This window comes from Lachancea lanzarotensis, scaffold LALA0S04 (genome assembly GCF_000938715.1).
Source record: "Lachancea lanzarotensis genome assembly LALA0, scaffold LALA0S04, whole genome shotgun sequence".
Classification (NCBI taxonomy): domain Eukaryota; kingdom Fungi; phylum Ascomycota; class Saccharomycetes; order Saccharomycetales; family Saccharomycetaceae; genus Lachancea; species Lachancea lanzarotensis.
Window position 1 is genome coordinate 777,492 of NW_019212882.1, and position 23,543 is coordinate 801,034.

At 45.7% G+C, this 23,543-nt stretch overlaps 8 protein-coding genes across 8 annotated transcripts; 6 read left to right on the top strand and 2 right to left on the bottom strand.

Moving 5' to 3' along the window:
• Positions 1-811: 811 nt before the first annotated feature.
• Positions 812-4,768, top strand: STH1 (LALA0S04e08702g1_1; the record flags this gene model as incomplete). Its single annotated transcript, XM_022772956.1, has 1 exon — positions 812-4,768. One exon carries the CDS (start codon positions 812-814, stop codon positions 4,766-4,768), a length of 3,957 nt encoding a protein of 1,318 aa, XP_022628368.1.
• Positions 4,769-5,035: 267 nt separating this feature from the next.
• On the top strand, positions 5,036-5,611 carry RPL9B (LALA0S04e08724g1_1; the record flags this gene model as incomplete). Its single annotated transcript, XM_022772957.1, has 1 exon — positions 5,036-5,611. The coding sequence occupies one exon, from the start codon at positions 5,036-5,038 to the stop codon at positions 5,609-5,611; it is 576 nt and encodes a 191-aa protein (XP_022628369.1).
• A 660-nt stretch (positions 5,612-6,271) lies between these two features.
• LALA0_S04e08746g (LALA0S04e08746g1_1) lies at positions 6,272-7,807 on the bottom strand (the record flags this gene model as incomplete). The annotated part of the gene is made up of 1 exon (XM_022772958.1): positions 6,272-7,807. The coding sequence occupies one exon, from the start codon at positions 7,805-7,807 to the stop codon at positions 6,272-6,274; it is 1,536 nt and encodes a 511-aa protein (XP_022628370.1).
• A 1,553-nt stretch (positions 7,808-9,360) lies between these two features.
• KGD1 (LALA0S04e08768g1_1) lies at positions 9,361-12,411 on the top strand (the record flags this gene model as incomplete). The annotated part of the gene is made up of 1 exon (XM_022772959.1): positions 9,361-12,411. One exon carries the CDS (start codon positions 9,361-9,363, stop codon positions 12,409-12,411), a length of 3,051 nt encoding a protein of 1,016 aa, XP_022628371.1.
• Positions 12,412-14,336: 1,925 nt separating this feature from the next.
• Positions 14,337-15,689, top strand: LALA0_S04e08790g (LALA0S04e08790g1_1; the record flags this gene model as incomplete). The annotated part of the gene is made up of 1 exon (XM_022772960.1): positions 14,337-15,689. The coding sequence occupies one exon, from the start codon at positions 14,337-14,339 to the stop codon at positions 15,687-15,689; it is 1,353 nt and encodes a 450-aa protein (XP_022628372.1).
• A 1,875-nt stretch (positions 15,690-17,564) lies between these two features.
• On the top strand, positions 17,565-19,361 carry QDR2 (LALA0S04e08812g1_1; the record flags this gene model as incomplete). Its single annotated transcript, XM_022772961.1, has 1 exon — positions 17,565-19,361. The coding sequence occupies one exon, from the start codon at positions 17,565-17,567 to the stop codon at positions 19,359-19,361; it is 1,797 nt and encodes a 598-aa protein (XP_022628373.1).
• A 425-nt stretch (positions 19,362-19,786) lies between these two features.
• On the top strand, positions 19,787-21,568 carry AQR1 (LALA0S04e08834g1_1; the record flags this gene model as incomplete). The annotated part of the gene is made up of 1 exon (XM_022772962.1): positions 19,787-21,568. The coding sequence occupies one exon, from the start codon at positions 19,787-19,789 to the stop codon at positions 21,566-21,568; it is 1,782 nt and encodes a 593-aa protein (XP_022628374.1).
• Positions 21,569-21,851: 283 nt separating this feature from the next.
• On the bottom strand, positions 21,852-23,084 carry YDJ1 (LALA0S04e08856g1_1; the record flags this gene model as incomplete). Its single annotated transcript, XM_022772963.1, has 1 exon — positions 21,852-23,084. One exon carries the CDS (start codon positions 23,082-23,084, stop codon positions 21,852-21,854), a length of 1,233 nt encoding a protein of 410 aa, XP_022628375.1.
• Positions 23,085-23,543: the final 459 nt, after the last annotated feature.

Consider the following 23,543-nt stretch of genomic DNA (forward strand, 5'->3'; position numbering starts at 1 on the left):
CCTGTTTAATGGTAGTAAAAAACTGTCTATGTCGTTTTGAAACACTCTTTTCCTTCGATGGGACGTTGGGACAAATGGTTTCAGTGTTAATTTGACTTCTCATACATAGCATCGCATACTCATCTATCTCATCATCATCTCATCGCTTAATTTCTTTCACTATAGAGCAGTGAAGTACTGAAACTTTTACCCATCAATTTTTCCACAACGTAAACAATGATATAAAATCACGTGAAGAAAAAGGAAAACCAAAGAATTTAGATCACGTGAGTATCACGGGTACGCAATACTCGTATACTATGACGATTAATCAAAGGTTACCCGCACCTTAAATATTCCGTTTACAATGATCCAGAACTTTTTTTAAATTTTATTAAATTAATCAAATTATCACGACCAAATTTCGTAGGTTAAAGGACGAACCTGAAGGTAAATAGAAAACCAGTGTCCCCGATTGTTGAGATAACTGAGCAGCGTCAGTGAAAAAACAGCGACAGAGCTCGGACACATATAAACGCAGAAATTATTGCGGGCGAAAAGGGGATATTACAGTTGAATTAGTGTTTCCAATTCTAACTTGAGAAGGATCCTGCTAAATTCACGTTTGACTCGATCTTGGTTGTAAATTCACTTTGTTCACAAGCTTGGCACCATACGGAATTGAACAATCGAATTTGAGGTAGTCTACGCGTCTAAGTTTGTTCAGATCCGCTATTAGAGTATTACAGCTGGCGTTACAGATCCAAAATTTACCTCTGACGTGAAATTAACACATCATACACCAGAGAAATCGGATTCGAACCACGAAATGATGAACATAACACAGGCCCCAATAACAGCTCCACCGTCGAAACAGCAGCATCAGCAAGAACCAGTGAAAACGGTGGAAATTCCAGAGCCTGAAACGCTTGTCCAATTGGAACAGCTTCTCAACCGGTACCGCGCTGTGTTCCAAGATGCGGACTCAAATCGAGTGGAGATTGACGCGCTGGAACGTGTATTCAGCTCCGTTTCTCAACAGCAAGACGATTATGTGGCCAAACTGAGGGAACTGCGGCATGCTATGGAGAATGAGGCCTCTTCATACAACGATAAGGTCTTCCAGAAACAGTTGGTAGCGCTGCAACTACTAAGCAAAGATCTGGACCTTCCTGAAGAGTTTTTTGAAGAGAAGCATGAAACTGAAAAAGAACAACTGAATTCAGGGTCCTCCAGTAACCTCTCAGAGCTCTTGCCCCTGAAACTGTCTCTCAACTTTGATGAAAATGCCAAAAATTTTGGACTTGGCAACAAATTCTTCAATTTCGAAATCACCAAAGGAAAGAGAAGTCTGGGGTCTCCCGAGATAGAGAACACTATCGTGTCGCGAATCGCCCAAAGAATCTCAGAGCTTGAAAGGATGCCTGCAAATTTGGGGACGTACGCACTTTCAGACAGTCTGCAATTCACAGCAAAAGATGATGTGCCGTCCAGCGTGGATAACTTTAAATTAAAAGCGCTTGTGGAGTTGAAAGCTTTAAAGCTTTTGACTAAGCAAAAATCACTAAGACAAAAACTAATTGTCAATGTCACAAGCCAGGCACATAACAATGTTCCTTCGCTCCGTGACTCTCCCTATACCATGGCTGCTCAGAGATCGGTCCAAATACGGAACAAAGTCATCGTTCCTCAGACTGCAAGACTGGCAGAAGAACTAGAAAGGCAACAGCTTTTGGAAAAGCGTCGGAAGGAACGCAATCTCCACATGCACAAGGTGAACAGGATTCTTGCGCATGTTCATGAGCAGCAAACAACCCAATCGACGCAAAGAGAACGCAGCGTCCAATTTGGAAAATTATGTGCCACTCTACATAATCAGACAGAGAAGGATGAACAAAAGCGTGTGGAGAGAACGGCTAAACAGCGTTTGCAGGCTTTGAAGTCTAACGATGAAGAAGCGTATCTCAAACTGCTGGATCAAACAAAAGATACAAGAATCACCCATTTGCTCAGACAAACTAACACATTTCTGGATTCTTTGGCTCAAGCAGTCAAGGTGCAGCAAAATGAGGCTAGAATAAAGCGTGGTGAGGAGGTTGGCCCAATGACAGATGAAGAAAGAGAAAAGATCGATTATTATGAAGTTGCCCACACTGTTAAGGAGCAAGTGCTGAAACAGCCTTCCATTCTGGTGGGAGGTAATCTCAAAGAATACCAATTGAAGGGTTTGGAATGGATGGTGTCGCTTTACAACAATCATTTAAACGGTATCCTTGCCGACGAAATGGGTCTGGGTAAAACAATTCAGTCGATTTCGCTAATTGCATACCTTCGAGAAGCTAAAAATGAACCTGGCCCATTTTTGGTCATCGTACCCCTTTCAACGATTACGAATTGGACGTTAGAGTTCGAGAAATGGGCACCGGCCCTGGCAACAATCGTTTATAAGGGAACGCCCAATCAACGGAAGGCGTTACAGCACCAAATCAGGTACGGTAATTTTGAAGTACTTCTGACGACTTACGAATACATCATCAAAGATCGCTCTCTTCTGTCGAAGCACGACTGGTCTCACATGATTATTGACGAAGGACATAGAATGAAAAACGCACAGTCGAAGCTTTCATTCACGCTGACAAGATATTACAGAACCAGGAATAGGCTGATTCTTACGGGTACCCCGCTGCAGAATAATTTACCTGAGCTTTGGGCTTTATTGAACTTTGTTTTACCCAAGATTTTCAATTCTGCTAAAACTTTTGATGAATGGTTCAATACGCCATTCGCCAATACGGGTGGTCAAGAGAAGCTGGAACTCACCGAAGAAGAGCTTCTTTTGATCATAAGAAGACTTCACAAAGTTTTAAGACCCTTTTTACTACGTCGTTTGAAGAAAGAGGTAGAGAAGGATTTGCCGGATAAAGTTGAGAAGGTCATCAAGTGTAAGCTTTCTGGGCTACAACAGCAGCTGTATGAACAAATGCTAAAGCATAATGCTCTGTTTATTGGAGCTGGTGCAGAGGGCGCCACCAAGGGAGGTATCAAAGGTCTGAACAATAAGATCATGCAGCTTCGGAAGATCTGCAATCACCCCTTTGTCTTCGATGAGGTGGAAAACATTATCAATCCCACAAGGAATAACGGCCCTCTGCTCTATCGTGTTGCTGGTAAATTCGAGTTGCTAGATCGTGTTCTGCCGAAGTTCAAAGCATCTGGCCATAGAGTTCTGATGTTCTTCCAGATGACCCAGGTCATGGACATCATGGAAGATTTTTTGCGAATGAGGGACTTGAAATATCTGAGATTGGATGGTGCCACAAAAACTGATGAACGTACAAGTATGTTAAAGGATTTCAACGCCAAGGATTCTGAATACTTCTGTTTCTTACTTTCAACTAGGGCTGGTGGTCTTGGTCTCAACTTACAAACGGCCGACACTGTCATCATATTTGATACCGATTGGAATCCTCATCAAGATCTGCAAGCTCAAGACAGAGCACATAGAATTGGTCAGAAAAATGAAGTTCGTATCTTGAGGCTAATAACCACGGATTCCGTGGAAGAGGTTATTTTAGAACGAGCGATGCAAAAACTAGACATTGATGGTAAAGTCATTCAAGCTGGTAAGTTCGATAACAAATCGACGGCAGAGGAACAAGAAGCCTTTTTAAGAAGATTGCTGGAGAGTGAGACGGTCAAAGATGATAGCGAGCAGGCTGAATTAGACGATGAGGAGCTAAACGAAATTTTGGCTCGTAGCGAAGACGAGCGTGCACTCTTTGATAAAATGGATCAAGAGCGGGAAGCCACCGAGCGAAAATTGGCGAAAGCACAAGGACTATCATTTACGCCATCCAGACTGATTCAGCCGGCAGAGTTACCGGAGGTCTTCACAGAGGATATCAGTGAACATCTCAATGTTGAACCTGCGGCAGTAGGAAGGGTCAGAGAGCGTAAAAAGGTCTACTACGACGATGGGCTCACAGAAGAACAATGGCTGCAAGCTGTAGATGATGATGACGATTCATTGGAGGCCGCTATAACTAGAAAACGACAAACAAGGGAGCGCCGACAAACTAATAAGCTGTGGAAAGATGCAGACGCTGATGAAATAGGCAGCCTAGAACCAACACCTGGACCAGATCTTGTTGAGACCGATGAGAAACGCACTCGACACAAAAGAAAGGCGAACGAGATTGAGCCGCCTTTGCAGCAGGCTAGTGTTGATCAAGATGGTGTTAATGAGCCTGTCAAGACTGAAGAACCTGGCCTAAAAAAACAGAGACTAACTGTCAAACTTTCGTTAAAGAAAAAGAAGGGCCAAAACGCCGATGCCCTACCGGATGGGACTGCCGAGACCCAACCCAATGGAGCTGATGGGGAGAAAGATACAAAGCCTGCCGTCGCTTCGCGGTCGAAAAACAAGGCGCCCAAGATGCCCAAAAAGTCTATTGCATGCCAGTTTACACCCCAGGTTGAGCAGTTAATCAAGGAAATGCGGGAGCAGCTTGATGAAAACGACGAGCATTCTCGGGCGTCCATTTTTGAGTCACTTCCCTCCAAAAAACTCTATCCTGACTACTATGCGCTTATCAAGACCCCGCTTGCTCTGGATACAATATCAAAAAAATGCAAGAAGGGCCAATACGAGTCCCTTGTTGACGTCCATCAAGACTTGACAACGATGTTTGACAACGCCCAGTTTTACAATGAAGAAGGCTCGTGGGTCTACAACGACGCTGGAGAACTCCGAAGCTTTGTCAACGCTTGGTTCGAAACTAACAAATAACGCCAAAGTGTGTATTATATTGTATTGTATGTACATATAACGTACAATTGTCTGCATCACCTGCTGATCGCGAGTACTCTAAACACGTGATACGAGTACTTTCTCATCTCGTTACCGACGACATTTTTCTTTGGGATGAAATTTGTTTGGGCGAAAATTTTTTTGCAAGAATTTTCAAGTATATAAACGAATGAACATTCGTCAAGGCTCTCATTCCTCTTCAAACACTTTTGTTCCCACTTTGAATAAGCACAGCAAGATCCAGCAATGAAGTACATCCAAACCGATCAAATCCTAGATATCCCAGAAGGTGTTACTGTAAACATCAAATCGAGAGTGATCAAGGTCGTTGGTCCAAGAGGTGAATTGACCAAGAACTTGAAGCACATCGATGTCACTTTCGCCAAGATCAGCAACAGACAGGTCAAAATCACCGTTCACAATGGTGACAGAAAGCACGTTGCCGCTTTGAGAACTGTCAAGTCTTTGGTTGCCAACATGGTCACCGGTGTCACCAAGGGCTTCAAGTACAAGATGAGATATGTGTACGCCCATTTTCCCATCAACGTTAACGTTGTTGAGAAGGACAGCTCTAAATTCGTCGAAATCAGAAACTTCTTGGGTGACAAGCAAGTGAGATTGGTTCCAGTCAGAGAAGGTGTCAGCATTGACTTTTCCGCCAACCAGAAAGATGAGATCGTTTTGTCCGGTAACTCCATTGAGAATGTTTCCCAGAACGCTGCTGACATTCAGCAAATTTGCCGTGTCAGAAACAAGGATATCCGTAAATTTTTGGATGGTATCTACGTTTCTGAGAAGGGATTTGTCGAAGCCGATGCTTAAACGCAACACGAGACATGAATTTTTTAAGTAGCTGTACATTAGAGTGTTTATAGGCGGTTTTTCCCCGTCCCCGGAGCCCTGGGCTCCAATCACAACGGGAGGAACGTTACTAGTGCTCGTAAAATAAAGAGCCGTTTGACGTTCCTCAAATTTTTGGTCACTTAGCTCGCGTAATTTTGGGTTTTCTATGCCCCACTCAATCGGTAAACTCAAGCGATTGTCTTGATCTTGAGATGTAATTTTTTTCGGAATTTAAAGCAAGGTGTGGCCTTTCAGTTGAACGTCCTCACTTTGGTAAAGTAGAAGTTTTCCCTAATCGCTCAACAATGAGTTGGGTGATAGTGACCACAACTCTGGCTGTTTCGCCCACAATCGGGCGACTTTCAGAATCCAACTGTATGTCTTCACCACGAAAATGAATCTCCCCGGACTTACCCAGTACCCTATCCCTGCAGAGATGTTTTCCTCAAAGACGACAAATAAATGAATGCTCATTTGACTACGATTGTCTGCGATGGTCTTGAAGAGATCACTATTTTAACGAAATTGTTCAGATACATTTGTACACACAAATGCAGCACTATTATTTATTATCCTTTTAACTTTTGGTCCATTTTTCCATCTGTTGGCTCTCATCTGGTAGGGCGTCTGACATCCACACTAAACTTTATGAAATAAGTGAAAATTGATCTCTTTGGAAAGCGCTTCTTCCAAGTACCTGAATTCCATTACTGAAAGTGAGGAATCGGAGCCAAATGGCTTCATATGAGTGTACCCCATTATTTGGCCGAAAGTTCCCACGATAAATGTTCGGCGTTTGTTTGCGGTTTCGCCGCTGGTCAAGTCGTGGGCACTCTTAACCGCTTTCCCCTCGAAAAATATTTTTGCGTGTGATCGAGTTCTCATGTCGTGCCTCTTTTCTGGCGAAATGACTTTCCCGTCGCTGCCTCTTGTCTCGCCAATTTGATTGTCATTAAGACTATAGTCATAGTTTGATCCAAGCATAAATGACACAAGTCTGAAATACTCGAAGCTGGTAATGAAATGACGCCATTGATACATGGAGCCATCAGCGGCTCTTTTTTCACGCTCCAGCTCCTCTTGAACTTTATTGACTTTTTTCTTAGAGACACATTGCGGTTTCCCAAAGCAGTCGTGCGGCAAGATCCGGGATATGACAGAGAACTGGTAGTTTTCACCGTCCTTGCTAATTTCCCCATTATACGGAGTTAAACTCAGGGAAATTGCAGCCCCGGTTTGCTGCCTGTGATAGTTCCAAATAGTTCTAAATTGACCAGAAGGCTGGAAATGGGCGGCTTGTTCGGCAAGATATTGACACACATGTGGGAAGAGTGTACCAGTAAAATCAAGCATGGGGGTGGCGCACTGGTCTTCGATTTTTAGTTCTTTGGCAACGCTTTTGCGAACAAGAAGCCCGTTTGTGTCGGTTGATCGATAGGTGCTTGTGGATTGCAGATCGGCAACCAGTTTTTGAAGCGACGCTCTTTTTGCACCGACATTGAATTTGGAACTTCTGTTACCGCGTGGCTTGGTGACTTTGGCTTTGGCAAGTTTCTTGCCAGTCAAAGATTCGGTGGGTTTGAGAAATGTTTTCGCAGGCGACGAAACCGGAGTCGTACGCAGTATTTTTGTGTTTATCGTCACATTGGGCCTTTGATTGCGAGGCTCAAGGTTGGTGGTGTCTGTTCCTTTGAGAGTTTGACCGTGCAATATGGGGTTCAAATTGCTACCATACTCGCGGCCGCTCATTATTTGAGAGTCACAGTTTAGTTTGTTATAGCTCGGAGAGCTATCGAAGGAGGAGTCGTCGAGTTCCCTTGACAGAGGGTCTTCTTCGCTAATGGCGCCTGTCCACAACGAGGTCTTCTCGGGCGTGCATTCGGCCAAAATGTCGTCGATAGACCAATTATGAGAATCAGAGTTGCCTGACATGGGTGTATCGAATTTCTTGAGCATAAATTCTTCGCGCAAACTCGACTCCAAGAGGTAAGGGTCCCTTTTCAAGTTGTGAGCGTAAAACTCAGGTGTGTGACGTTCTTGTGAGCTTTCGAATAGCGAGTACGCCAAGACCCCAGGCGAATGATCTTCCGCGTCTTCGATGGTAACCGATAGCGGTTGTTGCGTTGTCGACTCGTTCCAAGCGGTTTGGTGGACTTCCGCGGAGAGGAGCGACATGGCTTTTGTTATTGGGAGTGGAGGGTACTGGTGTGAATACAACAGTGCGAAAGGGGAGGCAAAGGTGTCGGTGTCTGAAACTGCGTCTGTGTGCGTCTGTGTACGCACTTTTTTGTGTTTTTGTGGTTGGTGTCTGCTGGTGTCACGGCGGTCTGAGGAAGGCTGTGGGTTAGAGACTAAAGCTATGTGAAACGCTATAGTGGTGAAGTGCTTGGACGCTGGCTTTGGTTATCGATTTTTTCTTTGGTTTCTTATTTTTTGTTCTTTGGGCTGCTGGGTGCGAAGAGGAACAGAAAAGACGAATACGAACATTACAGGGGCTGCTGTTGATATCCTGGCCTATTCATATATGCGATTTGTGCGCGCAAAAACGAGTTTCTCGAGCCGGACTTTGTGATTTGGGCGAAATTTTACATGCTGGCCTCGAGCTGGCGTTATTTTTGTGTCGTCGGTGACACATACAAGATTTCGCCTAAAATTGAAGGTGAAATTCGAGCAGGCAAGGGATAAAGCGTGGAAAGTTTCGAAATGGAGAGAAAGTTACTATATGTGTTATTTTAGGAGCAGACTGACCATGAGTTGGGTCCCATAATTAGAAATGGAGGGGGGTAGGGGGAGGTTTTTTTGAGCCCAACGAGAGAGGTTGGCATTTACAAAGTTAAGATCTGGGGTTTTTGTTAGTGGCTGGGTGTAGAGACCTCTATTTTGTTCTATCGCCTACTGCCATCTTAATCGCTACTCCCTGGGGGCTCTTTCGCTCTGTTCAAGAATACACCTTGCCAAGTTCATGTACACTATCCCATATACACTTCCACTCCACGTCCACTCTCAAGAACGTGATAATCACGAGCTGAGAATAACCACAGGACATCACGCCACATTCACGTGCCGCATGTCCGATGTCGCCTCCGCTTCTTCTTTCGGTTGTAATATTTTTCATTCCACAACCCGTACACCCAGGAGTACCCCACCACATCTTCGTCCACGGCTCCGGGGGTCCCGATCCCTTTACTACAGCCAATGAATGACTACCTACTACTACTACTACAACTGTCGTCTCTTACTATTACTGTCCCCGTATACTACGCGCGCATTACGCAAAAAACGTATCGAAAGTGCCTCTAATAAGCTCTTCAATTCGAGCGTAGTATAAAAGGAGCAAGTGTTTTACGCAGAGATTCCCCGGAACATAAAGTTGGCGAAAACCCGAACTTTGTCAAACCGGGTTTCCGATTCAAAGTGGAAACAACTGGAAACAACTGGAAACAATTTGGAAACAAATTGGAAACAGCACAATTTGGAAACAAAATTTGAAATCTTGAGGGACTTTATTGGTTAAAAACATCATTGCAGAAAAAAGTTTCTACAACGATAGTTACAACGATAGTTACAACGTCTTGGCTCACAGATTCTGTCACAAAAGTCTGTACAAAAGTTTCACATTTTGAAACAAACAGGGTGTGCTGAGTGGGCAAAGATTTGCAACTTTTTCATAGGCTCAGACCGTTTTTGGTGTTCAGTTCAACACAACACTTAAACAACACTCCTACAACATGCTCAGGGGTATCAGCCGGTGTGCTAGACCACAAAGCGTGCTGCAGCGAACCGCCCAGCGGTTGCGTGCTGGCCCCGTGTTTCGCGGATTCGCCAGCAGCGGCAACAACAACAACGACAACTTTTTGTCCACCACCAACGCTACCTACATCGACGAAATGTTCCAGGCGTGGAAACAGGACCCTAGCTCGGTCCATGTGTCGTGGAACGCATATTTCAAAAACATGGGCAACACCCAAATGCCAGCGTCGTCGGCGTTTGTGGCTCCGCCCACCCTAGTGTCCCACCACACCGGAGGCCATATTCCTCACGATATGGCCATGGGGGTTGCTGGGTCTTCGGCCAGCGGTGTAGACCAGGACGTGATGACCCACTTGAAAGTCCAGCTTCTGTGTCGTGCGTACCAGGTGCGTGGTCATCAAAAGGCCCACATCGATCCGCTCCAGATCTCGTTTGGCGATGACAAGTCGAAACCGCTCCCCAGAGAGCTCACGCTCGACCACTATGGATTCACAGAACGCGACCTCGACCGCGAGATCTCATTGGGTCCCGGTATTTTGCCCCGTTTCGCTCGTGAGGGCCGCAAAACCATGCCTCTACGTGATATCATCAACGCACTAGAAAAATTGTACTGCTCCTCATACGGTATTGAATACATCCACATTCCATCCAGAAACCAGTGTGACTGGCTAAGAGAACGCATCGAAATTCCTCAACCCTACCGCTACAGCATCGACGAAAAAAGACAAATCTTGGATCGTTTGACCTGGGCTACTTCTTTCGAAAGTTTCCTGTCCACAAAGTTTCCTAACGACAAGAGGTTCGGTCTTGAAGGGTTGGAAGGTATCGTTCCCGGTATCAAGACCCTCATTGACAAGTCTGTTGAGAGGGGCGTCGAAGACGTTGTGCTCGGTATGGCGCATCGTGGTAGACTTAACGTACTATCGAATGTGGTGCGTAAACCTAACGAGTCCATTTTCTCCGAATTTCAGGGCTCTGCAGCTCCAGAAGAATACGAAGGATCTGGTGACGTCAAGTATCATTTGGGTATGAACTACCAACGACCCACCACGTCCGGCAAATACGTGAACTTATCGCTAGTCGCTAATCCATCTCACTTGGAAGCTCAAGACCCAGTTGTTTTGGGTAGAACTAGAGCTATCCAATTTGCTAAAAACGATCTGGATAAGTACCAGAAGGCTATGGGTGTTTTGCTTCACGGTGACGCTGCTTTTGCCGCTCAGGGTGTCATCTACGAAACTATGGGGTTCAGCCACTTGCCCGAATACTCCACCGGTGGTACCATTCACATTATCACCAATAACCAAATTGGGTTTACTACGGATCCAAGATTTGCCAGATCCACTCCTTACCCATCGGATATTGCCAAGGCCATCGACGCACCTATTTTCCACGTTAATGCTAACGATGTCGAAGCCCTTACATTCATTTTCGATTTGGCCGCTGAATGGAGAGCTACTTTCCACACCGATGCCATTATCGATGTTGTCGGCTGGAGAAAGCATGGTCATAATGAAACTGATCAACCTTCCTTCACTCAGCCTCTCATGTACCAGAAGATCAGCAAACAAAAATCTGTCATCGATGTTTACACCGAAAAATTGATTTCGGAAGGTTCTTTCACTAAGCAAGATATTGATGAGCACAAAAAATGGGTTTGGGGTCTATTTCAAGAAGCCTTCGATAAGTCAAAGGAATATAAGCCAACATCGCGTGAATGGTTAACAGCTGACTGGGCAGACTTCAAGTCTCCTAAAGAACTTGCTTTGGAAATCCTACCCCATGAGCCAACTGCCTTGAAGGCATCTGAGCTAAAGAGTATTGGGAAGACCATTTCCTCTTGGCCCGAAGATTTCGAAGTTCACAAGAATTTGAAGAGAATCTTGAACAACAGAGGCAAAACTGTTGAGACTGGTGAGGGAATTGACTGGTCCACTGGTGAAGCCCTTGCCCTTGGTTCTTTAGCTTTAGAAGGCTACCATGTGAGAGTGTCCGGTGAAGATGTTGAAAGAGGTACTTTCTCGCAACGTCATGCAGTTTTGCACGATCAGAATTCTGAAAGAACCTACACTCCTTTGCAGCATCTAAGTGACCAACAGGCCAATTTCACCATCTGTAATTCGTCTTTGTCGGAATACGGATGTATGGGATTTGAGTACGGTTACTCTTTGACATCCCCCGATTTCCTTGTGATGTGGGAAGCTCAGTTTGGTGATTTTGCTAACACGGCTCAAGTCATCATCGACCAATTTTTGGCTGGTGGTGAGGCCAAGTGGAAGCAACGTTCCGGTCTAATTCTGTCGCTACCCCACGGTTACGATGGTCAAGGTCCAGAACACTCTTCTGGTAGATTGGAAAGGTTTTTGCAAATGGCCAACGAGGACCCTAGATATTTCCCATCTGAGGAAAAATTGCAAAGACAACATCAAGACTGCAATTACCAAGTTGTATATCCAACCACTCCCGGTAATTTGTTCCATATCTTGAGAAGACAACAACACCGTCAATTCCGCAAACCTCTAATATTGTTCTTCTCGAAACAGTTGCTACGTCATCCTTTGGCCAGATCCAGTTTGTCGGAGTTCACTGATGGTGGATTCCAATGGATCATCGAAGATGTTGAACACGGAAAGGCTATTGGCTCCAAGGAAGAGACCAAGCGCTTGGTGATTTGCTCCGGTCAAGTCTACACTGCGCTACACAAGAAGCGTGAGTCGTTGGAAGACAAGACAACCGCCTTTTTGAAGATTGAACAAATGCATCCATTCCCATTTGCCCAATTGCGCGACTCGCTCAACTCTTACCCTAACTTGGAAGACATTGTGTACTGCCAGGAAGAACCTTTGAACATGGGATGCTGGTCCTATGCGTCTCCAAGATTTGAGACTGTGTTGGCCGAGACCGACAGCTACAAGGACAGAAAGGTGAGATACGCTGGTCGCAACCCAAGCGGGCCTGTAGCTGCAGGCTCCAAGGGTTTGCACAATGCTGAAGAACAAGCGTTTTTAGCCGACGTCTTTGGACAATAGAACAGGAGATTGTGAAAAGCGATTGGCATTACTTAGTTCTTAGAAACCGTCTACGGGACATGTCGCAAGCACTCGAACGCAACACACGCACACACACAACGCACACACATATATATATATTCACCCCCCACGTAGAGTCTGAAGCTGCTCTACTACATCTACACTTATTTATTTAATGATAGCAACCGTTTGACGCGATGTGATGAACTTTTACACTGTAGTTCTTGCGATGCGTTCGTGTGTCCCGATCCCGACAGCCAATAGCACTGAAGACCGTTTTCGTGTAATACAGACATTGTCCATTAGCGTGTTCTGTGCGTTTTTGCACTTGAAAGACCAAACTGCTGATGACGAACGTCCAACAGCGCCAGATCTGGTCATCTTGTGCGCAGAACGACCTCTCTGTCTCGTGCCTCTGTCTCTGTCTCTGACTCTGCGTTGAAAGCGCAATTCTTGTACTTTCATTTGGCCTGTCTCTTAGTCTTCTGCATCTTCCTCTGATAGCACTACCCGATTTACAGTGTGTGTGGTGCCCTTGGTGTCCTTTCATCGCTTACATAGTGGCGCCAGCCCTTTCTCGAGCCCGATCTAAAACGTCTTTCACCAAAGTGGCAATCACCTTTCCTAATTGGGCAATCGTGCCTGTCAGATGCCAGCCATTTTGCCTGAACGAGGGCCCCGCCATTGTGTTTTTCTTTTCCATTAACGGTTATTTATTTCTTACCGTTAAAGCTGACGTAAGCGCGCGTCTGCGGGCTTTTTTTGTTTGTATTTACGTTTCAAAACTCACCCGTCTGTTTCTGGCCAATTTAGACCAGATCTGAAAAATCCGAAACTATAAAAGAAGACGGTGGTTTGAGGGCCTCGCGGAGCCCTGGCTCGGGGATAATATGTTGTTTCAGTAAAAGAACAAAGTAACTACAGAAAAATCTTACTCAACGGATACAGTCCAAAGCAACTCGATCTAACTTCGACACACATTCCTTTAACCGTCGAATTTCGTCTCTGTTCCTTTTTACCCAGCTCTCCCCGCAGCTCTTTTTTCCCAACTAACTACATTCATTCCTTAGCTCGGGCGTGTGTCACTGGTCTCCATTTAGTCCATTGTTATCTCTTGAGAAGCTCTGATTTGATTTCCCAAGCTCTAAAAAGGTATGTGTCTTGAGATGCGGTAGATAATCGTTTTTCGGATGTGGGTGTGTGGGTGTACTGAAAACCCAAACGTCATGTGAAAAGCACGTGATCCATGACAGGTTTTACGTGAAATGATTTTCCAAATATTACATCCCACGTCATCAAACTCAAGCTCTTTGAACTCCTGTGTCACACACAGACAACAATCCTCCCATGTCCCCCTTTTCGTGTCACCATTTTCCCTTCCTGGTCAGTGAAGCGTGTCCCAACCGCAGATTTTAACTGTGCATACCCTACTGTTTCCCATCCTGGTACTATTTTTTTTTTCGCGGTCTCATCGCTACTACCATTTTGGGATGTTGACCAAAAACCTCGAAAAATCGTGGTTTTGGCCATAAACCGCGGTCTAGCAGCAGGTAAAGGGGAAAGTGGGCCTGCGTGGTTACGCTGGTGATTGCGATGTGCCTAGTTGGATTCGGAATGTGAGATTCGTAGCTTTGGGCCTGTGTTTCAATTTTTTTCATGGCTGTTTGGCGAGATACAGATGTTATATGTTTATTCGTTTTGAAATTTGACACTTCGTTTCTCACATACACACATACACACCACTCAGAAAGACTTCCAACTCGGTTCCCTTCTTTACTAACGTTTTTTGCTTCTCAGTCAAGTTTCCCAGATCCCGCTTTCTACAGCGCATTCACTCCTTTTGACTATTACTGGAAACTTCCTGCTACTTCGGCCTTTTTGAAAGAAACGACCGATTCCTTCTGAACTATCACTCCTTTTCATCAATGAAATTTTCAGCTGCTTTGGTGCTCTCCGTGGCTAGTTCCACTCTCGTCCAGGCCATGCCTCACGTCCATAAGAGGGCCGAACAGGACGAAGCTTGCACCACCACTGCTCACGCTCACCGCGCCGGTAAGCGTGCTGTGGCCGTCGAGTACGTCTACCAAACCGTCACTGTCAATGGCCAGGGTGCTACTGTTTCGGTGCCAACCTTCACCACTTTGAGCAGTGGTTCTGCTTCTTCCTCTGCACCTGCCGCGTCCTCGAGCTCTGCTTCGTCCTCTGCGCCGGTCGCTTCTTCCAGCTCAAGCTCGTCTTCTGTGCCATCCAGCTCAGTTTACAGTGCATCTTCAGTCACTTCCTCGAGCTCTGCTTCTTCCCCAAGCTCCGCTTACTCCTCAAGCGCTGCTTACTCTTCAAGCGCTGCCTACTCTTCAAGCTCCGCTTACTCTTCGAGCTCTGCTGCACCAAGCTCGTCTTCTTCCTCTTCTTCTAGCCAGGCTTCTGCATCGGCCACCCACTCTTCCTCCTCGGGCGGGATCAGCGGTGACCTTTCTGCCTTCTCCGACCCCTCTCAACCTTTCCAAGATGGTACTATTGCTTGCAGCAGCTTCCCATCTGGACAAGGTGTTATTTCTCTTGACTGGTTGGATTTCGGTGGCTGGTCCGGTATTGAAAACTCGGACGGTTCCACCGGTGGCTCGTGCAAGGAAGGCTCTTACTGCTCTTACGCCTGTCAATCCGGTATGTCCAAGACCCAATGGCCTTCCAACCAACCTAGCAACGGTGTTTCTATTGGTGGTTTGCTATGTAAGAATGGTTTCCTCTACCGTTCCAACACCAATGCCCAAAACTTGTGTGAATGGGGTAGAGACATGGCTGACGTTGTTTCCGAATTGAGTCAGGACGTTGCCATTTGCAGAACCGACTACCCAGGTACTGAAAACATGGTTATTCCAACATACGTTGAAGCTGGCTCTACCATGCCTATCACCGTTGTCGATGAGGACAGCTACTACCAATGGAAGGGTATGAAGACCTCGGCTCAATTCTACGTCAACAACGCCGGCGTTTCTTTGGAAGATGGCTGTGTTTGGGGTACTGCTGGCTCTGGCGTCGGAAACTGGGCTCCATTGAACTTCGGTGGTGGTTACACCGATGGAGTTGCTTACTTGGCCTTGATTCCAAACCCTAACAACCGCAGTCCTATGAACTACAACGTCAAGATCGTTGCTGCCGATTCTAACAGCAACGTCATTGGCGAGTGTAAGTACGAAAACGGCCAGTTCAACGGTGGTTCTGACGGCTGCACGGTCTCTGTCACCCAAGGTAAGGCCAACTTTGTCTTATACAATTGAAGATTATGCGTTCTCGTATCCTGGCTTGCTTTACTCTTTTCATGCTGTCTGGACTTTTAACTACTGAAATTAGGCTCCTGGCTAGTACCAATCGCTTTGCGTTGTTTGTTCTTGTCCTCTGGCTAGTATGTAACGTGTATTATTAAGGTACTTTAAAAAAGGCTTGTATTCAATGGCTGCCGGGCTCTTACCATGATCTGCGCGGCTACAATTAGATCTTGTGCCACTTGAAGCGCGCGACGGAGCTTGACCTTTTCGAGCTGAACTTGATGTAAACGTTTTTATAATTAGAGGAATACGAAGAAGGTTACGCCCTGATGCTAATAAATAGAGGCACTGCTGTTATTGCAGATGAACAGCACGGAGATTTCCCACGAAAAACCTGATGGTTATCAATGGAAAGTGAAGATATTGTCTGACGCAGCAGCGATATTTAACAATCAGAAGATTTATCTTCCGCACTTGGCATGGGCTAATTGCGTGATGGCTTGCCAGTTTCGCTGCAATTACAGCTGAGATACATAAAGCGAAATAGTACTAGGGACTTGATACAATAAGTGACCGTTTCAAACACTTGAATGAAGACTGTTCTCTTGGTCAGCTTTTCCGTTCCCGCTTACCGCGCCAAAAGATCATTTTATGTGTATTTCGTAAAGATGTGGGAGCCGGAACTCAGCTTGGCGATGGGTACCGCTTAGTTGTTTGGTATTTTTTACTTTCGAGGGGGGGTACGATGGCAGCAGTGTGGTAACGAGAAGAAGTGTGTTTTCGAGGCTGTATGCATACCCTGAGCTTTGTACAAATTTCGCAGAAGCTGTCAGTTTTGTATATGGCGGCAACATAGCCGAAAATGAAGCGTTCAAGAATTGTTCGTTGTTACTGACGCATGACGGTGGTATTTGAAAGATGGTCAGTTGGATAAGAGCAATGTCTATTGCGTTTCTCACCTTATCATGCACAAAATGGAAAGAGCCGCCAAAAAGGCTGAGAGTTGAACTTGGAGACCCTTACACAGGTAAAATCCCATTCAAAGATTCCCACACCTTGATTTTGATGTATCAAGTCCTTTTTTTTTCGCTGCCGTTAGTTTTACCGTAGCTTTTCCTGCTGTATCTCGACTTTTGATTTCCATATACCATAGGGTGTAAAGACGTCCTACCATTTACACTAGAACATGTGTGAAAAGCCTGCCGGATGACAAAACCATAATCAACGTTCCAAGAACATTCTAAACTTAAGGCTATTCAAGTGAATGGAGGTACAAGATCCTTACATCCAGGAGGGACGTTGCCCACACCTAACCTTTTTGCTTACAAAAGTTGTCCCTTTGATGTACATTAAACTGGAGATCTGGACAAAGAAAGCCATATCTATCCTACAAAAGGCTACAAGCTACGAGCTACAAGCTACATCCGCGTTCACTACCCTGTACGATTCACAACATCTCATCCCATCTACCAATTGCCGGTCGATTTTCCATCAAGTGCTCATTCCCATTTACTTCTAGAGCGCCTCATCTCACTACAATCAACGCTACATTGAGCAATGATCACCATGACTCGAATCCCGGTATCGGATTTGAGTTTGCCAAGAAAAAACTCTCATAGATAAACCGAAAGAGACAAAGCCGTAGAAAGCGAACCATTGTCTTCTAATCGGTCAGTGCTTCAAGATTAACATAACAGCTATAAATGTTTAGTGCATCGAGGGAAAAGCTAAGCTACTAAGAGTCACATTCAAGCCACACAAACAAGTTCAGGATCGAAATCGATATCTTCTCCAGAATCCGCATCGATACTACTGCGGTACTAAGCACTTTAAACCGGTCTTTTAGGACGAAGTGAGGACTTGAGAGACTTCAAAGCTCTTGACAAGATGGCAGACGATGAGGTGACACAACCTGCGGTGAATTCCACTCACACTAAAGAGATACAGAATCCTATTGCGAAAAGTAGCACGCAAAGATCGTCGAAATGTGATGGGGTACCGCATTCCCGGTTTGGAGTCCGAGAAAAATACATCATGGTGCTGATGTGTGCTTCCAGTGGGATATTTTCCACGATTGCAGGGTCGATCTACTATCCGGCTTTGAATACTATCGAAAAGGAGTTCAATATCAGCACAGAACTGGTAAACGTGTCTGTGGTGCTGTATTTTGTTTTCCAAGGTTTGGCACCCACACTTATGGGCGGCTTGGCCGATACGTTTGGACGCCGTCCAGTTGTGTTGTGGTCCATCACGCTGTATTTTGTGGCTTGTATCGGTCTGGCACGCTGCAAAACGTTTGGCGAGCTTTTGTTCCTCCGGTGTTTGCAGAGTGCCGGCATTTCGCCCGTTATTGCCGTCAACAGCGGCATCATGGGAGATATCACAACTAGAGGACAGAGAGGAGGGTACGTTGGCTTGACATCGGGCTTCCAAATCATGGGCTCTGCATTTGGCGCTCTGATAGGTGGAGGAATCACATCCAGATGGGGCTGGCGTGGTATTTTTTGGTTTCTGGCAATCGGGTCAGGAACCAGTTTGATCGTCACGTCCTGTGTTTTGCCCGAAACCAAGCGTAGCATTGTTGGCAACGGATCTGTCAAACCACGCCATGCGTGGTCGCGTGCGCCGATTTTGGCGCTCCCCGCGTGGAAGAAAAAGTTGCATATCGACAACCCTGATTACGAAACGCTGGTTCCTCCCGAAAAACTTAACCTATTAACACCTCTGACTTTATTTCGTCGTCCCGAAATTTCCCTCTTGCTATTGGTGGTTGGCTTGCAGTTTTCGCTTTGGGTGACGCACTTGACGGCCATGGCGTCGCTGTTAGAAAAAGATTATCATTTATCCGTGGCTAAAGTTGGGCTGTGCTATTTACCAAGTGGTATATGCACTTTGATCAGCGTAGTCAGCGTGGGGAGGATCTTGAACTGGAACTACAAACGGCGGTATGCCAAACACAAAATATTTTTAGAAGAGCAGCGAGCGCGACTACTGGAGGAGCACAATCAAGATGAAAAAAAAGTGGATAATATCTTGGCCACAGACGTTACATTTGCCTTCAATATCTTTCGCGCACGTCTCGAGATCATCTTCGTTCCGATGTTGCTCAGCGGCGCTGGGTTTATCATTTTCGGCTGGTGTCTGGGTGCCAAACAACAACTTGCCATTGTGCTAGTTTTCAGTGGATTCGCTTCACTGTTTTCCAACTGCGTGGTTGCGTGCTCCACAACCCTGGTTGTCGACTTGTACCCACAGAAATCGTCCACGGCTACGGGGTGCGTTAATTTTTCACGCTGTATCATGGCTGCCGTGCTCGTGGCAGCGCTTAACAAGATGCTCAAGGCGATGACGGTTGGGGGTACTTTTACGTTTCTGGCAGCTCTCACGATGAGTTCAACTTTCACACTTATCATCCCCGTCAAGCATGGCATGCGAATGATGTACAAACGTAACATTCGCGCGCTGGAAGCTCAGAAGGACTCCCTTGTCGCGGACAAAGAAAGCCAAGTAAACGGAACTGGCGTCGACGACGAGATCGAGGAAGACGTCGAACAGGACGATACAGAGAGTCACTACGACGAGACCTATCATCCCTCTCACGAAAACTGCAGTGTAGCTGGTTCTCGCGAAGTTGAGATGCTTAGACGTATGTCTACGGTCCATTCATCGACCGTTGCCACGTGACCATAGTCTTGGCGTTTCATTGTTGATCTTCAAAGCCAGGGTTCTCCCCTCCAAAGAAAAGAAATTTTTCAATTTGGTCCCGCTTCGGAAAAACCGGACGCAAAATTCGGAAAAATTCGGAAAAACCTTGCCACTTATCGGCACGTGACTCTTCGGAACTTCTCGCCGGTTTGCTCCGATCGTGCATGATTCATTTTCGTAGTGTCATGAGATGATAATCGTTCATACACTGATGAACGAAAACTGCTCGAGACTGATATTCTCGAAAGCGTAAAGGCCGGACATTTATAAACGGCGAGGTATGGACGTTTTCCGATACACTTGAGGGAGCGTGAGCGTAACGCTTTCTCGTTCTTCTCTATCTATGAGTTAACAGAGATAAGATCCTATATACCAGGACCTTTTCGCATCTACGTCAATTTGGCATGCAAATTGTGACCAAAAAAATGAATACCACACAGCAGCTTTCAAATGGACCTGAGGTACCGAGCAATCAGCTCGTAAAACACCGGGAAGACTCAGAACAACGACATAGCACGAAGACCAGCAGCGATAAAGAACAATTCAAGCAACACATGCACGACGCTAGCGTCACCAGTCCGCTAGATCACAATGGTTACAAGGGAAATGGTCAAGCCGAGTATGATGACATCGAATCCGTTTCTAGATTGGTCACTCGCGAGATGCTGACCTCGACACCAGATTCCGCTAGTACGTATGCTGCATCAGTGAACGATGAGCTCGTACACGACGACAAGCTTAAGGCCCCACACACGTTATTGAACCGCTGGCAGAAATGGGCAATGGTAGGTTTGCTTACGTCAGCGGGATTCTGGTCGTCGTTAGGATCGCCCATTTACTATCCAGCTTTGAAGCAACTGGAGAAACAGTTTAACGTTGACGAAGAGCTTGTGAACATCACGGTGGTGGTTTACCTGCTATTTCAAGGTATCGCTCCGTCGATTTCTGGTGGACTTGCCGACGTATATGGCCGCAGACCGATTATTTTGTCGGGGATGCTGATATACGTTTGTGCATCCATAGGACTGGCTTGTGCGAACTCCTATGGCGTGATTGTGGTTTTGAGGTGTCTACAGAGTGCAGGAATTTCCCCGATCATTGCGATCAGCTCTGGTGTAACAGGCGACTTCACCTTGAAGCATGAAAGGGGCACGTTTGTTGGAGCTGTATCGGGATTCACATTAACGGGACAGGCTTTTGGATCGTTGATCGGTGCCGCCTTGACTGCCGCTTATGACTGGAGAGCCATTTTCTGGTTTTTGACCATCGGCTGTGGTACTTGCCTGATTGTCAACTTTTTTCTACTTCCGGAAACAAAACGGACCATTGTGGGGAATATGTCCATCAAGCCCAAGAACATTTTAAACCGTTCGCCGGTTTTTCTTCTAAAATCGGTGAGAAAGCAATTCAGGTTGTCAAATCCAGACTTGGAGACTCTAGATGTCAATAAGCCTAAATTTGACCTGATTTCCACGTTCAAAATTCTAGCACACCCTGAAATTTTAATGTCGCTGATGCCTGCAGGTCTACAATTTGCTCTTTGGACGCTAACTCTCACTTCACTGTCATCTCAACTGACAGCCGCTCCATATAATTACAAACTTACTATTGTGGGTATCTGTTACCTGCCCAGTGGCATTGGTGGTTTGATTGGGTCGTTTGTGACTGGGAAAGTCATAGACGTGTACTATAAGAGGGCAGTGAGATCATTTGAGAGAAAGAAAGAGCAGGGCCTCATTCCTCCAGACGCAAAGTTCAATACTCTCAGATCGCGACTATTCACCTCAATTCCCCAAAACTACATGTCCGTTGCAGCATTCACAATTTTCGGATGGAGTATACAAAAAGGCTGGCACATTTCCGTTCCGCTCATTACATCCGCCATAGGGTCTTTCTGTGCGATGAGTACACTTTCATCGTCGTCCACGTTGCTGGTTGATCTTTACCCCAACCGCTCATCAACCGCTACCAGCAGCTACAATTTCGTGAGATGCACATTGAGTGCTATTTTCATGGCTTGTCTGGCTAAAATGAACAAAGCGTTGACCATAGGTGGAACTTTCACTTTAATAAGCGGGTTTGTCTTCATTGGAAACCTCGTCACTTTGATCCCCATTATGTATGGAATGAAGTGGCGCGAGGAAAGGGCGCTACGGGCCGAACGGAAAGCGATGATGACTGAATGAACAGGTAATACTTCTAGACTCGATATAAAATTGAACATATTAATACACTTTATAATAGTATTGACAGGAAGCGGTAACGGTAACGATTTCGCAATGGCCATTGCCAAGCATCTATGGGACGGAAGCTTGAATTTCTGAAAATTGAATACAACTCGGGGGGATTTAATATACAAAAGGAGCAAGCGATGTATAACTGCAGGCAAATAAATGAAACTGACGTTCTTAAGTTTGGGAACGGAGAATTCGGTGAAATAAAAAAAAAAAAGGAGCTATTGTACCAAGATCACTGGGATGCACACTGGACGCCTTCAGCCCCACCCTTTTCTTCATCATCAGAATCGTAGTTGGAGCCTCTACCGTAAGATTGAGAAGCAGAGTGCCTGGATGGATCGAAATCACTCAACACGCACTCTTCCACGTCAGCACTCTTGGGGAAGGTTGGGACGTTTCTTGGTGGTAAGATCTGCTCTAGTTTCTTCAACGACTCTTCGTCGGCAAAATGGTTTTGTGGGAAATTTACCTTGAAAGTGATGATCAAGTTACCGTAACCACCGTATTTCTGAATTGGCATACCCTTGCCCTCGATGACTTTGGTCATACCTGGAGAGATAACCTCACCAGCAACAATACCAACCTTGAGCCATTCGCCAGACACGTGCTCGACGGCAAATTCACCACCGGCCACAGCGGTGAGAAGATCAACTTCCGCTAGATAGTGTAGGTTGTCGCCCTTTCTTTCGAAATGTTTGTGAGGTCTTTGTGTGATGGCAAAAACGACGTCTCCGGGAATGATATCTGGGGCCTGGTCGGCTTCGCCTTGGAAAACGATTTTTTGGCCGTCTTTCATACCCGGTTCGATGTGCACTTCCAAGATCTTTCTTTCGTTAGCCACCTTCTTACCGTTGCAGACTTTACAACGGTCCTTAGGGTCGATGATGGTACCGGTACCGTGACATGCGTCACACTCCACCTGGAATCGCTGGATCATAGGACCCATCTGTCTGGTCACAAACTTCATACCCTGACCGTTACAAGAGACACACTTTTTGACGGCGCCTTCTTTGCCACCGCGACCGTTACACCCACTGCACAAAACCTGTTTGTTTAGGGCGAGTTTCGCAGTTCTGCCTTTGTACAGCTCCTCTAGCGTTGCTGCCATTTCGTGTCTGATGTCCTTACCTCTTTGAGGGCCTCTTGGTCTTTGGGCACCGCCGCCGCCGAAAAACTGCGAGAAAATGTCGTCTCCGAATCCGCCAAACCCACCAAATCCTCCGGCTCCACCGCCTCCGCCGCTCAAGCCTTCTTCTCCCACTTGGTCGTAGATGTTACGCTTTTCTGAGTCGCTGAGCACTTCGTACGCCACGGTAAGTTCTTTAAACTTTTCAGCTGCTTCTGAACTGGGATTTTTGTCGGGGTGGTATTTCAACGCCTGTTTTCTGTATGCCTTTTTGATTTGGGTGTCGTTGGCGTCCACTGCGACGCCCAAGAGGTCGTAAAATTTCGTTTCTCTAACCATTTTGTGTGTTTAATAAGCTTTGAAAAGTAGTTAGGAAGAAAATGGGTTGAACTAGTTGAACTGGTGGAAACTGGATGCAAACTGGTTGAAACAATAACGCTCGGAACAGTATTCAGGTCTTCTTTTCCAAATTTGTTTTTTCTAAACTGGAACTTGATAAAAGTGTATATTTGATCAGAAGACAACTAAGAGTATTCTATCAGTTGAACAATGCGAAAAAGAGCTGGAGAAAAACAGGGTTTTTTTCGAAACTAAGTTCAGTAATGAGGTCTCGGCCAAACAAGTTATCGCTTGGAGTTATAAGTGAAGATCAAGGCGTTTCGACTTTGGTTTTGTCGAAAGATTGATGGTTTCTTTATATAATGTTAGAGAGATGAGATGCGCACATCGTCTTTCTGACAAAAAATTCAGAATTATTTTTTTTTTCTCTTATTAGAAATTTCTCGAATAAGTTTGATG